The sequence below is a fragment of the Arvicola amphibius genome, chromosome 3, assembly GCF_903992535.2.
Source record: "Arvicola amphibius chromosome 3, mArvAmp1.2, whole genome shotgun sequence".
Lineage (NCBI taxonomy): Eukaryota > Metazoa > Chordata > Mammalia > Rodentia > Cricetidae > Arvicola > Arvicola amphibius.
Window position 1 is genome coordinate 77,066,919 of NC_052049.1, and position 17,192 is coordinate 77,084,110.

The 17,192-nt window shown below is 41.7% G+C and overlaps 1 protein-coding gene across 1 annotated transcript; it reads left to right on the forward strand.

The window, feature by feature from the left end:
* The first annotated feature begins 1,156 nt into the window (after positions 1–1,156).
* On the forward strand, positions 1,157–11,364 carry Mmp13 (matrix metallopeptidase 13). Its single transcript, XM_038323774.1, has 10 exons — positions 1,157–1,276; positions 1,362–1,603; positions 2,305–2,453; positions 2,661–2,786; positions 4,852–5,013; positions 6,354–6,471; positions 7,982–8,115; positions 9,304–9,463; positions 10,320–10,423; positions 11,264–11,364. Exons 1-10 carry the CDS (start codon positions 1,157–1,159, stop codon positions 11,362–11,364), a joined length of 1,416 nt encoding a protein of 471 aa, XP_038179702.1.
* Positions 11,365–17,192: the final 5,828 nt, after the last annotated feature.

A 17,192-nucleotide genomic window follows, 5' to 3' on the forward strand; every position in this document is an offset into this window, starting at 1 on the left:
TCAGGAGGCAAGAAGCAGGCAGATCTCTGTGAGTTCGAGGCCAGTTTGGGCCACAAGAGCTAGTTCCAGGACAGGCTCCAAAGCTACATAAAAACCCTATCTCAAAAAACAAAACAAACAAACAAAAAGTGACATTTATTTTTGGTTTTCATTGAAGGATTTCTTCTGGAGAGAGGTTATGTTATAATGATCCAACACAATTCTTCACACCTATAATCACAGTACTAAGGCAGGAGGATTGTCTACACAATCCACTGTAGATTAAACAAACCAGTCCAAAAGATATGTGGCACAGTGGGCTGGGGTAAGCTCAAGGGACTCCTCGCATACATGGTGAATTCTAAGCTTCCTAGGCTACTGTGTAAGACCATGCACATTCTCACAGTATCTACTTAAGTTATTATAGGGATTAAATGAGATAATGCCTTCTAAGTATGGTTGGGAATAATCCCTCACAGCACAATCCTAATTATGCTCATAATTCATAGTCCTAACCATTAGAGCAGCTGTGTTCCAACAGAGGTTAGATACAGATGCCTAGACATGTACAGAATTCACACAGGTCCCCAGAGCCGCGGAAAGGTTATGCCAGGATATTAAATCCCTGGCTTAGCAATGGTAACTGTCTACAGTGCCTCAGAGACTACAGCTTTGTTCTGGTGCATTTCTGATACCCAAGAATGCAGCAAAGATTCTCATTGTTATTGCTCAAGACAGAATGTAGTTGAGAACTCACTAGCCTATAAACGGTTTGCAAACGGGACTTTGTCTTTTTTTACGGGCATAAACTTATCATATGGCATTCTTAGTACCTGAAAAACTTAGAGTAGTTGTTTTTCCTACAAAAGGAAGAAGATACTTTTGCCCAGCAAAGTAAAAAATACTAACCTCTGCTCCTCCCCACCAGATCCACAAATATGCTGAGGCCGTTTATTTTGTCAGATGGGTTTTGGTATCCCCCACTGTCCTCCTTTTCCGTTGCCCTTGAATTCTGCCACAAACCACACTTAGGAAAAAAAAAAGACCATGTAAGCATGTTTACCTTAGACTGACTAGGAAGTTAACACACATCCCCAAGTGGTGACTCATGGTTTGGGTCTATAAAATAGAAGGTGCATGCTCTGGGAAGGCGAGACTCCAGGCACTGCTGGTCACCATGCATTCAGCTGTCCTGGCCACGCTCTTCTTGTTGAACTGGATTCACTGCTGGTCCCTGCCGCTTTTCAATGGCGATGATGATGATGACGTGTCTGAGGAAGACCTCGAGTTTGCAGAGGTACAGTATTCTGCCAATCCCAGCACTGTAGTGTTTCTTAAATCTCCTTTCTTTGAAAAACCATGTTGTTTTGGTCTCTTTTCAGCACTACCTGAAGTCATACTATCATACTGTTCCTCTTGCGGGAATCCTGAAAAAGTCTGCAGCGACCTCCACAGTTGACAGACTCCGAGAAATGCAATCTTTCTTTGGCCTAGAAGTGACTGGCAAACTTGATGATCCCACCTTAGACATCATGAGGAAACCAAGATGTGGAGTCCCTGATGTGGGTGAATACAGTGTGTTCCCTCGATCCCTCAAATGGTCCCACACGAACTTAACTTATAGGTAAGCAGAGGCTCCATCTCCCCCACGTGTGTTAGGCTTTTCTTCCAAGTGTCTGAAGCAGGCCTTCAGTATTTAATGGAAAGTTAAGTTCAGGATTAGCTTTACTACAAAGCTAAGAAGCATAGAAGTAAGCTATATTTAGTATTCAACCATGTTTTTCTACAAAATTAAAAGTTTGTATTACACTTAGTATTTATAAAAGAGGTCTACAAGTCAGTGTTAAACATGAAAACTGAACAAATTCGGTTTATAAACCCTATTGTCTTAACGCTAACCCCAACACTATTCTTCAGTGGATGTCTCTAAATATTTGTTTTAGAAATGAAACCACAATTCAGGAGAGGATTCTAGAAAGTTCAAAGTGTACGACATCAGCCACATTTACGATTTTCTTGAAGACAGTTGCTTCCCCTCCTCCGGTGAATTCAGCAGCACCATCTTGTTTAGCTCTAAATTTTAGCACATAAACAGAGTTATATTTGAATATTTTAAGTTTAAGATGCCAAGTACTCTGTTATTTGACCATGCTTAAATATTTGATTGGATTCTTGAATTTCATTCTTGTAAAGCATCCGTTATGCCCAGTAGAACTTTCAAAGCAGCGTTTCATTTCGAGTTGAAAAGGAATATTCAAAGAAAATATACTTTGAAAAACAGTTCTCATCTCTCAAAGTTTAACTGACACTTTCCATGTTGAATAGAATTGTGAACTATACCCCCGACATGCCCCACTCTGAAGTGGAGAAGGCCTTCAAAAAGGCCTTCAAAGTCTGGTCAGATGTGACACCTCTGAATTTCACCAGAATCCATGATGGCACTGCTGATATCATGATATCTTTTGGAACTAAAGGTAATGATGTGCAATCATTTAAAGCATGTTAACATATTAGTTCCTTCTTGGTCTTATTTTTTTTTAATTCCTTTCACCAGTCATCCATCCCTTTCAAAGCATTTGACAAAACTCTACCAAGCCCCTGAACAAGGCACTAGCTATATGTATACGTATTTGTATAATGTATATGTATAATGGAATTCTACTTCTTGCTTGTGTACATAGAACATGGTGACTTCTACCCATTTGATGGACCTTCTGGTCTTCTGGCACATGCGTTTCCTCCTGGACCAAATTATGGAGGGGATGCCCATTTTGATGATGATGAAACCTGGACAAGTAGTTCCAAAGGTAATTTTCCTTATAAAGACTTAGTTCACATGTTATTGGACATGGATGCACTGCCACACAGACAGAAAGCTTACAAGCAAATTGTATTTAGCTTGGATTACATTTTCTAAAATAAAAAACTATATTTTGCACTAATTAGTTCTCTCATAGATATTTTACAAATCATTAAATATGAAAAATTGAATAAAATCTATGACATCTGTTATTTTGGCTTCAGAGATACACTTTGTGAAGTAGGGTCAAATATTTTCTTAGTTAGGCATGGTTGGTTCTGCTTCTTACTCTGGATTACAGTTTGCCTGTTAAAGAATCTATGCACATATCCAACCTTACTTCCTTAATGTATCTATATATATTATATATGTATACATTTTATATATTATATACATATTTAATGTGTATATATTTTTGTACATACATACATACATGCGTGCATGCATGCACACTATTAGGACTGGATCTGAGGTCCACAACTATGCTGATGGTAACTGAAACAGTTTTTCTTGACTGAAGTATTATTGGCACAGGTTCAGTCACATTTCTTTCCTCATCCGGCACATTAGCTGTCTCAGGCTCTCCTGCAGCATTCACTTACAAATGCTGCTTCAGGAAAGCAAGAGAACATCTCAATCCAAATAGCTAGGGGGCAGAAGAGCTTGGATTAAACAAATTCACTCAAGTATTAAATCTGTACTGCGCTGACTAGGGTGGCTGCCACTCTTGGCCACTTCTTGCCTTTAAAAGCTCAAATTAATTTGGATGTTGATTTAGCAAAAAAGAGTCAGGTTATTCCAACTAGGGTTTAACTTCAGAGCAAAAGAGATGCCTAGTTAGGGCAATGAAAATCAATCTTCCCAGAAGTTGATTTTTATCTTCTACTTTAAAATGGAAGCCACGGTGATGTACACCTTTATTACCAGCACTCAGGAGACTGAAGTTAGATTGGGAATTCTAGCCCAGCCTGAGTTCTATAGGGAGACCCTGCCTCAAAAAATTGAGTAAATTTATAATGAATGAATGAATGAATGAATAAGATCCCTGCCCCTGTGAGAGTAAAACTGGCCCATTTGCAATGAACATGTCCTCTCCAGTGCTTTTACTTTGTCTCTAGAGGGGAAAGAGAGGATTTACACTCATGCTCTGAGTATCTGCTGGGGAGGGTGGCTTACTGAGAAGAGCACCTAGTGCTGTTCAGGAAAGGTCACAGGAAGTCTCAGATCCAGATGCATGTGGGTCACAGGATGGAAATGTTCAGCTGAAGGTCAAAAACAGGAACAAATACTAGTCACGGCAACAAGTGTTGGTCATTTTGACCATGTGACCTTTGATTGCCCTATGACAGGTGAGTAAGTTCAATTTCTTTATATATTGGCTCTGATAACAAAATATATTTAAGGAACAAACCAAAAACTGGCTCGCCCTCTCCTATAGTTCTTGATGTGTCCTTTCTTGTGGTGCTGGAGATTAAGCCCAAGGCCTGTCCCACTCCTCTATCACATACACACACACACACACACACACACACACACACACACACACACAATCTAAAATTACCTTCTAAAAGTCGGTGGAAATAATTATTAGAAGAAAGATGAAAATATACTTACATGTTCATTATTCCTCTGAAGGATGTTCTAAGCAAAGGCTAGAGCTATGCCAGACCTTGTGTGACCTTCATGTGGCTGATTCCAGGTCATTTCTGTCCATCCCCTTAACCTGGCCAGAGAAGACAGAGAGGAAAGTCAGGATTTCTGTGTCTTCATGACCACCTTTACTGACTACTGATCTGAGTGCAATCTATTGACATTGCTGTAGAATTGCTTCTTCATGTATGGACTGGATGAATTGTTCTTCATGCAGGGAGCTATAGTCCTTACACTTGCCAGGATTACTACTTTGAATCAACATGTTGAATCTTCCTTTAAGCTACCGAGAACTAATTTTAAAGACTGGGTAAGATGATGAAGTAGATAGATTAGATGGATAGATGGATAGATTAGGATTTCCTTCAACGCCTCCTCATTGGAGGGTTTTGTTTGCTCATTGTTTCTTGTTTTTCTTACAGGTTACAACTTGTTTATTGTTGCTGCCCATGAACTTGGCCACTCCTTAGGTTTGGACCACTCCAAGGACCCAGGAGCCCTGATGTTTCCCATCTATACCTACACGGGCAACAGTCACTTCATGCTTCCTGATGACGATGTTCAAGGAATCCAGTCTCTCTACGGTACCTCTTAGTTACTAGTCGCAAACCTGACTAATACAGCTACCTTAGCACAATAGATGTACATTTTGTTTTGGGAATAATAACCCATTTATCATGTTTTCAAACATGAGGAAAATAACTCATCTTTCTGAATCAAGCTACTTGCTTGGGTTTGAACTACAGTTCATTTCTAAATGATTTTCAGATCATACTTCCTTGTATTTGTACTCTTATTCTTCACATAACTTATGAAGCCACTGAATTCTGATGAGTTTACAATGTGTGCACACAGCAACAGAGGTGATTGATTATGAAGATGAGACATAAGACAGCTCCTAGAAACTCTGACATTCTTCAGCCACTGCAGTTTACTGCCATAGGAATCTCTCACAGGGCCTTTGGTGGTTTTCAATCAACATCCAGTGAGAAATTTCCTTTTATTTCCTTCCACTTTTCCAATAATATTTATGAAACTTATAAACTTCAGCCCAAACATTTATTTCTAGGTTCTGTGTCATAAAAAGAACCACAGCTCACAGTCATCAGCACAAATGCTCTTGGAGAATTAGTTCAGGAAACTTGTTCAAGCCACTCTAGCCCACAGCTAGGCCTCTGGATTTAAAGACTTTGGTAGTTTGTGTGGTTGAAGGCATAAACTTGAAGATGATGATAGGGGCTTTTCAAATTTATTTTGTGATTGTTGGTTCTACCATGTTGTGACCAAGGGATTGCTGACAGATCTATGTAGGAGGAAAAGAAGCGAGGCGTTACTGCTCGTGAGCTATCAAAAGTTCTGAACACTTCGCAGGTCACAGAAGAACTTCCTGAAGGTCAGTTTGTCACTGAGATGAGCTGAGGTGTGGCAAACTGGTGAAGCAAAATCAACTGACATCTGCAGTTGTTGAAATAGTTAAAATAAGAAGCCAAGATGAGGGATCCATGTGGGCAAGGCACCCGGAGAGCTGGGCAATAGAGCAGTGTGCTTCACTGCGTGGCACAAATGCTCTCGGGGTTTGGGTCACCTCGCATTTCCATCATTACTTTCAAGAAATGTAAATCAATGGATCAGAAGAATTTGTAAAGAAGCTCAGAGCAGGAAAAGCAGGCGTGACCCTGCCAGCCTGTGGTACCCCACAGGAAGAGCAGAGAAAGCAGGCGGGACCCTGCCAGCCTGTGGTACCCCACAGGAAGAGCAGAGAAAGCAGGCGGGACCCTGCCAGCCTGTGGTACCCACAGGAAGAGCAGGGAAAGTAGGCGGGACCTTCCTGGAAGGGGCCCTTTCCTACTCCTCTCAGAAATCAGCCCTCCCTCCTATGACTCAGGACACTTGGAAACCTCTCACATTTTCTTTGCCACGGCAGGTCCAGGAGATGAAGACCCCAATCCTAAACATCCCAAAACACCAGACAAGTGTGACCCAACCTTATCCCTTGATGCCATTACCAGTCTCCGAGGAGAAACCATGATCTTTAAAGACAGGTACTATTAAGATTCCCCAGTTAAGACCCTTAGCAATAGAGTAGAAGGTGCCTCAACTGGCCTTCCCCTGTAATCAGATTGATGACTACCTTAATTGTCATAAAACCTTCATCCAGCAACTGTTGGAGGCATATGCAGAGATCTCCAGCTAAGCACTGGGCCGAGCTCCTGGAGTCCAGTCGAAGAGAGGAAGGAGCGATAATATGAGCAAAGGGCTAAAGACCATGGATGGGGATACCCATAGAAATAGCTAACCTGAGCTAGTGGGAGCTCACTGACTCTGGACTGACATCGAAGGAACCTGCATAGGACCAAACTAGGCCCTCTGAATGTGGGTGGCAGATGTGTGGTTGGTGTTTTCTTTGTGGTCACTGGCAGTGGGACCAGGATTTATCCCTAGTGCTTAAACTGGCTTTTTGGAACCCATTCTTTTTAGAGGGATACCTTGCTCAGTCTAGATATAGGGGGCAGGGCCTTGGTCGTGCCTCAAAGTGATCAAAGTGTCAGACTTTGTTGACTTCCCATGGGAAGACTTACCCTCTCCGAGGAGAGGATGTGGGGGGAGGGAGGGTGGTGGTGGTGGTGAAGTGGGGGGATGGTGGAGGGAGCAGGGTGAGGGGAAGGAGTGGGATTGGAATAGGTATGTAAATGATAAAAGATGAGATTTCTTATCAAATTTGCATGTGATGAACTCTGGTAAAGTTAAGTCTGCAAATTGCCAAAGTATCCTGTCAGACTTCCTAAGGGCAACACAGAAACAGTAGATCAAGTGTGGTTTACTTACATGCTTTGGATCAAATAAGTGGTGGATAAATCTTAATAAGATAAAGGAAAAATAGAAACCCAAGTTATTTAAAAAACATGAAGAATATTGAAAGTAATTGCTACATTAGTAAATTTACTGATAGCCACACTGCTTTCCTGTAAGATGAAAAGAATGATTCCCAATGCCTATGTTGGGCTTTTCAAAGAGGGAGTGATTTACAAATAAAATCTATAGGTAACAAAAATATGAAATATTCACCTCTAATTTGTAGATGGTTGTATCTTGCTTATGTGCTAATCTCTTCATTGATTCACGTCGCCATGTGTGGTCAGGTAGCATGACCACAATCTCTGTTATGACTTTAATTACATGGTCTCTAAAGTGTTTCCTCTTGTATTGGTTTTCAAGGTCTTGAGATCATGGGAAATACATTCCTAGAGCCCAACAGTGCATGGTAAATGTGTTTGCCACTCTGAATATATGCAAAGTTGAATAAAGCATGCTGTCAACCCGTAGGGAACTTAGAGCCTTCGATAAGGCCCTGTGACACTCCAAATAAAAAGACCTCTGGCTAGAACTTGGAAGGGTCCAACTTATAGCTTAAAGGGAAATGGCATTTCTTTTCCAGTTATCGGTACCAGGCATGGTTATAGTACCCGAAAGGCATTGATATGGACAGTGGTCATTAGCAGGATGGAATTATTGCACTTAATGTGATAAACCATGTTTTCCTTTTTGCATTAGATTCTTCTGGCGTCTGCACCCTCAGCAGGTCGAGGCAGAACTGTTTTTGACAAAATCATTTTGGCCAGAACTTCCCAACCATGTGGATGCTGCATATGAACATCCATCCCATGACCTTATGTTCATCTTTAGAGGTAAGGCTGCCACTGGGGAGGCTTTCCAAATGGCCAGCATAGATGGGCGAAGAACTCGATATTGCCAGACACTCAGCAGCACGACCAAAGCAATACCTACGTTAAGAACACAGCACAGGAGAAGTTGAAAGCACCTGTGCCTGTTCCACCAAATGTCCTTAATTTGGTATGTAAAATAATGATGGAGTGCAAACATGGCTCAGTGCTTAGCACATCTGAGAGCCTGGGCTAGACCCCAGCCCTGCAAGGGGAAAGACATGCACGTTCATCACATCCATTCTTTGTTTTATCTGCTCACTTTAGGTTTTCCTTTTAGTTTCTCTTTAAAAAAAAAGAAATTACTCGCTAAAGCAACACAGTGTACATTTAAAATGTGAAAAAAAAATTAAGCAGGATTCTCCCTTCTACTAGTAGTTCATTTCCTGATCCATTTTTCTAGTCCTTCACTGTATTGATACCTACTTGAGGCAGAGTATGGGCATAATTGTATGTTCTGTTTCCTTTATCCCCCAGCTAGGATCCCCCTGGGAGCCCTTAGCATACTTCTGTTGCACCCCTACCCCAAGTGCTTGAGTACTAGGTACCTTGGCTTTTTACATGGGTGCTCTGAATCTGAGCCCAGGTCCTCATGTTCCCACAGCAAACACCCTACACACCAGCCGTCTCTCTGGCCCCTGCTTACCCGTAATATATAAGTGTGGGGTGGGGGTGGATGTAGAAGATGAAAATGCTATTGTCTTAATGACCGTAATTTATTTCCATAACAGTCTACTAATGTCATTTCTATTGTTTGACTCTTATACTTGATAAAGTTGCTTTCTAGAGAAAAAAGTGACTTTTTTTTTAGATGATAAATAAACTCAAATTTTGAGCCTAAATCACTGATCCTAGTTGCTCTTTATTTTGAAATTTTAGTAAATTTTTCATTTAGCTCCAAACTTAATGTTCAAAGGCAATGAATTGACAAATTGGTTGAGCTGTTTGGCTGGCTGTGTTAATAAACAGGAATTCCCAGCCTTGACTGCTGTCTCTTTTGGAAGGGTGCTTCTGTGTCTTTGATTCAGACACGTGGAGATGGCACACACTGACTTCACTGTGTCTTAGGTAGTTTTCCTTTCCAGTACATGCTCGCGTGCCTAAGCCCTGGCACACGCTCCTTGGTAATTAAAACTGTTCTTTCACTTCTAGGTCGAAAATTCTGGGCTCTCAATGGTTATGACATTCTGAGTGGTTATCCCAAAAAGATATCTGACCTGGGATTTCCAAAAGAAGTGAAGAGACTAAGTGCCGCTGTGCACTTAGAGGACATGGGCAAGACTCTCTTCTTCTCTGGGAGGCAGGTGTGGAGGTGAGGCTGCGCGCGCGCGCGCGCACACACACACACACACACACACACACACACACACACACACGCACACCGCCCCCTCCAGTCCTGGGGCAGAGTCCACACCTGCAGCCACTGCTGTTCTCAACTGTTTCTCATACTTGTTTTTAATTACAAGGGTGGTTTTATTGAAATCTCTATATTTTTAAGTTAGCATACAAAGCCCCGGGTTTCACTCATTCTGTGTGTGACTCTGTACTTTGTTCATCCACTCCCTCTCCCATTCCCTATCACATTTTGATTGTACACCAGTCTAACACTCCTTCTTCATGTCAGCTCCTCCAGTGAGACCCGCAGTGCTGTCCTGCACACATCTCACACATGCACACACGTGCACACCCACACCATCCACAGCATTTACACACACACATGCATACCCACACCATCCACAGTATTCACACACATGCACACACATGCACACCCACACCATCCACAGCATTCACACACACGCACACACGTGCACACCCACACCATCCACAGCATTCACACACAAGCACACATGTGCACACCCACACCATCCACAGTATTCACACACACACACATGCACACACATGCACACCCACACCATCCACAGCATTCACACACATGCACACACATGCACACCCACACCATCCACAGCATTCACACACACGCACACACATGCACACCCACACCATCCACAACATTCATTTCTCCCAACCATCCATTCTTTCTTCATACAGCAAAGCCATTTATAAATGTGGGCCACTTTGTTTCTTTTAATCTTTCACCCAGATTCTCGTTCTTGTCATCCTTTCCTATATTTTTGATAAATACAGCTTTCTTTTTTCTGATTAAGCAGATATGATGATGCTAACCAGACTATGGACAAAGACTATCCCCGATTCATAGAAGACGAATTCCCTGGAATTGGTGACAAAGTAGATGCTGTCTATGAGAAGAATGGTAAGTAGTTACATTGCTCTGATTTCCAGAAGGGCTTCTCGGCCCCAGAAAATTTTCACATACAACAGATTTTAATACAGAATTCAGATGAGTTTATATATGCTGGCCACTGATGTATTGATTGTTTCCATGTGATTCTTTAAACAGCAAACAAAATAACCTTCTTAGAGTAAATTACTTCTAAGTCTAAGAATAAGAGATGTTGAATCTGAAGATGAACTTAAGTTATATGTAGAGATGCCAAGAGGCAGGAGGTTATGTCGGAATTCAAATTAGGGCTGGAGTATGGAGTAGTCATAAATATTCATCATTATCATAACTATACAATTATTTTTGCTGTAACTATTAAAATAGCTATTACCCCTAACTTATAACAGCTGATGCATACCAATATTTCTAAAATCAAAATTAGAATTTGTAGCAAGACAATTAATTCTAGCGCATAATTTGTATACTCTTTGAATACTTATGTGTTTTAATAATACCTTTAATTAAAGTATGATTGCATCACTTTCCCTGCTTCCTTTTTCTCCCTCCAACCCCTCCCATGGTCCACCCCCGTCTCTCAAATTGCTGTCCTCATTTCATTTCACAGTTGTTGTCATATATCTTTTAAACTATAAGCAATTCATTAAAGTGGTAGCTTTTTCAGAAATAAACATTGAGAGATATAAAACTTAACAAAGAGACCCTAGCACAGGTGAGGCCCTGGTGGATCTCCAGAACTGCAGTAAGCAACTAGACAGTTGTGACTATCACACATTGGATCTTTAATCTTAACTGTAGAAAATTCTAATTTTCTTAAAGTCTGAGATTTTTCTTGTGTTCTCTTTCTTCTAGGCTACCTCTACTTTTTCAATGGGCCAATACAGTTCGAATACAGTATCTGGAGTAATCGCATTGTGCGAGTCATGCCAACAAATTCCTTACTGTGGTGTTAAGCATGTTTTCAAAATTGTTATTTAACTCCTGGAGAGCATTTTGAATAACCATTTCAGATGTGGGGGCGGGGGTGGGGGACACTAGAAAGCTTTGTTCTGGAAACAGGCTTCAGTAAGACTCCTTGTAGTGTGCAGTATCTGCGTGACTATTTGTGGCTGGAACCACACTGAAGAACTTCAGAGTAATGAAACTGAGAATCCCAAGGATTGCCTGGTTCTTGTGTATGTGAAGAAACAAGACGAATATCTTCCTGGCAAACACGGGATCCATCTGCTGATGAGAGTGAACATAATTACTAATATATTTATAAATATCCTAAAAGGCATAAATAAGTCATATTTATATAACTATAAATTGTTTTTACAAAAAGTATAAACTTACAGAAGTATGGAAATTTTGGGGAGTATATGGCAGTTCCAGATGAACACAGAAGAGGGAAACACTTGAAAACACGTTAGCAGACATTTTTCCAAAGGAGTGATTTGCTCTTTGCAATGTGACTCTTCAGACTTAAGCCTATTTTCATACAATCACTGAGAAAATATCAAAGTCACTAAAGGAAAGGGATAATGGCCACTATGGGGACAGTATAAGCGGCTTTGCATTAGGCTTAATTTTCATTTTGGGTCATCATTCAAGGGTTGTGCATATTCACAGAAGATAAACAGGGATAAACAGGGAACTTCCCTTTTTATTTAAGTATTTCAGGTTTTTAGAAGGCCATAGAGTAAAAAGTTAAAATTGTTATAAAACACCTAAGCGATAGTATAGCTTTCATAAATTATTTGGTTACTTGAGAATAGAACTAGTGTTTCAATCCTATTTATATATGTAATTGTTTTACTTATCCAGTTTTTATACCTAGACTCTTACTCATGGCTTCCACGACAGCAACTAAGGCAGACCCAGTAAGTAGGAGTAGATGTGCTAAGTCAGCCAGAATATAGAGGTGCCAGCTGGATGGTCACCCTTAGGAGGCTCAGTCTGTGCTCTGCCTTTGTTTGTTAGTTCTTCATTGCTTATCTTAGAGTCTAGCACTTGGCACTTACTGAAATGTGATGATCACCAAGAAACTATTGTGCCGAGAGATGGTGTTTATCACACTGGGCAACAGGGAAGAAGTGTGTATTTGCACAATGTGCTTATGCCTTTTCTAATAAAGAAGTGTTTTCAGCAGATATTGCTGTCTGGTGTATTTGATCTTTGGCCATAATTTCAAATTTTCTTAAAGCAAAAAGATTACCTAAATTTCTTATAAAATGTAGTTTCTGCCCTCCTCCTCCACCCCTCCTTCCATCCAGATTTAAATACTGGAACTAATTTCACCTAGCAATGTTGCTATAAAGTCTCCCCGCGTGTGATGAGCCTGAGGCCGATGAGCCTTCCTTTGACTTCCCAGATGGCACCTGTACATTCCTCAGAAGCCTCCCTACCGAGGATGCTTGCTAGGAAAGAAAAGGCTGGAGACAAGGCAATCAATGTCCACTTCTGCTCTGCCTTGAGTTTTGTGTGCGATCTTGTGACATTACATCTGTGTGAATCTTTCTTTACTCATCTGTAAAGGAAAGATTTGGCAGCTTGAGCAAACTGGGGGACTGTGGAAGAGGCAGGAAACAGCAAGAGGAAGGCAAAGGTGCCTGGGATTGATAGGTTATTGAAATCATCTTAGTTCTGTGTATGTGCGTGCACATATGTGCGCGCATGTGTTATGTGTGAGTGTGTGCATATGTTCACACTAAGGTACCTGTGTGGTGGTCAGGGTATAATTTTTGGAAGCCAATTTTCTCCTTCCACTGTCAGTTCCAGGGACTGAACTCAGGGCATCAAACTGTCACAGAAAGCTCTTTACTCACAAAGACATCCCCCAAACCCAAGAATTCCACAGGTTTGGAAAATTTAGGCCCCTTTCACTTTCCAAAGTTTTGCCTGTGCCTAAGTATTTAATAAGTGTCTGTTAAACCTAATCACTAATAAAAGGAACTTGGCTCTTCCTGCTGCAGTGTTTCTCCGACAGGACTGTGAGGTAACATGGAGCTCAGCAGCTGGGTGCTCTCTAGGAGAGCAGCGATGACTGGAATGGAAGGCACTGTTCCTTCCTTCCCCAGGAATTCTGCAGCAATCTTCAGTTTTACTTCTGACAACTCAATTAGATGCCCTATTCCTAAGATTTATCATTAGAATCGAGCACAGCTGGGTGTCTGTCATGTTCTGGAAGCTAAGGTAGAGCTGAGGGAAAAGGAAGGGTAAACCCTCATTGGAGTTCCTGTTCTCTTTGGAGAGGCAGGCAGAGCATACTGCAACTGATTCGCTTCAGGCAACCATGGTGCTTATAGGAGCATTGAGTGATCCAGGGAGATGGATAAAGAAGGCAAACATGGTCAAGGGACCTGAGCTAATGCCCACATGGGCAGATACCTTGGAGGTCAGTGAAGTTAGCAGACTGGAATCATGTGGGGATGGATCTCTGGGAGCCCAAAAGTGCCTTAAAGAGGTGTTTTTTTTATGATGATTTGGGCTGAGAGCAAATTGTTTCCCCTATCCTTGAAGTAAGTCACAATGCCAAATGTAAAACTCTCTCTCCCTCCAGCCCTCCCTGCACCAAAACCAAGGAGAAAGCCAACAATAGGCCATTCAACACAGTAGCATGTGCTGTTTGGCTCTTGATAGTTGAGCGAGTTAATGAACACACTGATTTGGGGGTGGGAGCAGGGGAAGGGGTGGTGAGTAACCATCAGCCATTCCTTTGAAATGTGGAGCACACCTACGTCAGAACACTGAGGAAGTCCTCAAGTGAAGTTGTTTCTCTAATCTGAAGCTCAAAATATTGTCCTGGCATGGTAGGAGGCTACTCCCTGCCTTTGGTTCTGGTCTTAGGAGGATTCTGGAAGGTGGTTTCTGGCTGCCCTCTGAGAAGGAACAGCTACCTCAGAGTCCCACTTCTCAAAGAGTGCTCTGTAGACCAGCACATCCATGCTCCCTGGGCCCTTGTTAGCAACACCCATCCCGTACTGCCCAAGGCGCTGGGGAGGAACTGGGCTTTAGTGAGCCCTGTAAGTCCCTTGGGTCCCATGGTTCCTCAGGAAGGGTCATTGTAGCACCACCACCCACAAGAAGACTGAGTGTGGGTGCGCACATGAGCATCCCTTCCTTTCACCTTTGCTGCCCCCAGGCCCGCAATTTATCCCATGGTGATACTCCTCTTCAGGACAGATCCTCCCATTCAGTTCTCTTGACATTTTTGCCAACTGTTCCGTAAATAATCTCAAAGATATCCTCAGAAGTATGCTTTACTGACTCTTTAGTTATTTCTCAGTCCAGTCAAGTTGAAAAGCAAGATAAATCTTGGGAAATTTTCATATTAAATTAGAAATACTGTCACTGTACCAAGGAGATTGCTCATTGGACAATGTCTGCCATGCAAGTGAAGACCAAAGTCTGGCTCCTCAGAGCCCATGCAAATGTTGGGTGTGGCAGCCTCCTGTGATTCTAACTCAGAAAGTGAAGCTAGGGATCCCTACAGTGAGCTGGCTAACTAGCATAACCGAAGCAAGGAGCCCCACATATCTTTGAGAGATCCTGCCTCAGTGGATAATGCATAAGGTGATAGGGAAGACCCTCCACATCAGTCTGGGGCTTCCACACATACATGGGCACCCACCCCCCCAACAAACACACATGTACACCAGGCACATAAACACACGAGAAAAAATTATCCTAGATCTCATTATCCTTGTTCCAGAATAAAAACACTAAACAAACAGCAGACATTATCAAACATTGTCATCTTAACACACTAAAGCCCTGATCACAGGAAGGAAACTGTTCTTAAAGATCCACCACATGGCTGTTCATGCACAGAACACTAGGTGGCACCACATTCATTAGGTGACACCAGCAAGGCCTTTTAGAAATACTGAACTGTTAGAGTTGTTAAAACCAGTGCTTTGTTGTTTGATGTGAAGATGATGAACTTGGCCCAACGACGACTCTGTAATTTCCAACTTTATGTCATCGACTTTCCATGAGGTTCTTTAGCTCTTATGAGTTGAACAACAGTTTCCTCAGGGTTTCTTAGGACTGAACATGTCTCTGTCACTTATGTAAGACTCAGGATGGCATGTCATACAAAGCCACTAAAACCCTTAGAGCTTAGGCTTGTGAGTCACCACTGGCTCGTAGTTGACACATTCTGATGTGATCTTAAATCAGGAAAGACACAAACATAAATCTAGTACAACAAACTGGGAGCAGGCAAGACCACTCCAGCAGCAAGCAGAGAGGAGAAGCAAGGGCCAGGGCCGATGATGAACCTTGTTTCCAAAGAAAGAAAATGAGTAACTGGGGACAGGAAGAGGATGTTCATAGTTACTAAGTTTTCTTTCTCCTGTGGGTTAGGTTTTCTGATCTGGGGATCTGGTGTTCTAAACTGTATACTTCTGATTTAGAAATACTTATTTGGTTTGAATCACATCTATCAATGACCTCTGAAAAATCAGTTTCCTGCATTTACAGAAGTAGCTATTTTGGTAGTTTTCTTATAATATCTTCCTTACCTGAATCATTAATTTTATTCTTAAAATTAGAATATTTTGCTCATTTGTTTGATTTGGACATGTTCTCATTACATAGACCAGGCTACTTTCTATGTAGACCAAGCTACTCTCAATGTAGACCAGGTTACTTTCTATGTAGATCAGGCTGGTTCTGTGTCTCAAGTGCTGGAATTAAAGGTATGCACCACTATGTCTGGCCAAAATAGATTCTTTAGGAAGTGAAATTTGTTTTCTATGTAGGAGCCTGAAAATGTCAAATTCCATTGCTCAAGTGTTATTTTGAGTATACAGGTACATGCTCAAAAAGTAATTAATTATAGCCCAGTCTAGATTTAATCATTCAATAATGTTGCCACTGGGTAAGGAAATCTACAGTGTTTTACATGTGCAGAGTTAACATCATTTAACTTTTGCCTGTGATGGAATTACCCTCACAGGACATGAATCTTACAGCTCCTTACACATAGACAGATGTCATGGTATTTTCATGGCTTTATGCATGACTGAGCAACATTGACAAAGCATTTTCAGTTGTGACCCTATCTCTTGGCATGCAAAGATCAAAAATTACATTAAAAAAAGCCTTTTCAGTTTATTAGGCACATGTGTGCGTACATGTGTTTTGATTTGTTTGTGTTGGGTATGTGGTGGGTTGGAATTGGTGGTGATGTGGGTATAGTGTACGTGGGATGTGTGTGTCTCTGTGTGTGTGTGTGTGTGCTTGTGGTGTGTTAGATGTGGAGAGTGTGTGTGTGGTCAGTGTAGGATCGTGTATTCATGCTCACTCATACAGAGGCTGGAGAGAGATGCTAAATGGCCTTTTAATGAGGATGTTATGACCGTAGCCTTTCTCAACAGCTAATTTCCTCTTTTGCAGAATTGATGTTAAAGCATGGCTCAGCACAGGCTGCAACAAAGCAGTTCACCTGACTCATCCAATTACACCCGAAAGATTTGGTTTCTCTTGTGAAAGGTTTGTCAGGTTCATCCCTCACCAGACTGGGGTCAGTAGGCGCCCATTGCTGTAGCTCCGGTTTCGTCGTGTGTGTGTGTGTGTGTGTGTGTCCGACAGTGCCAGCTGGAGTTGGATCCGTTTCTGGCAAATTTTGGGTTGGATCATTTTGACGGGAGAAAATGGTTGAGATACAGCGCCAATTATAGCTATAGACATGCTGACCTTTACAAACCCACGTATCAGCCTTGGCTCCTTAATAAATAGAATGTCTCCTGAAGAACTGCATCTCCTGTCTCATAGGAAACAGCTAAATCACTCT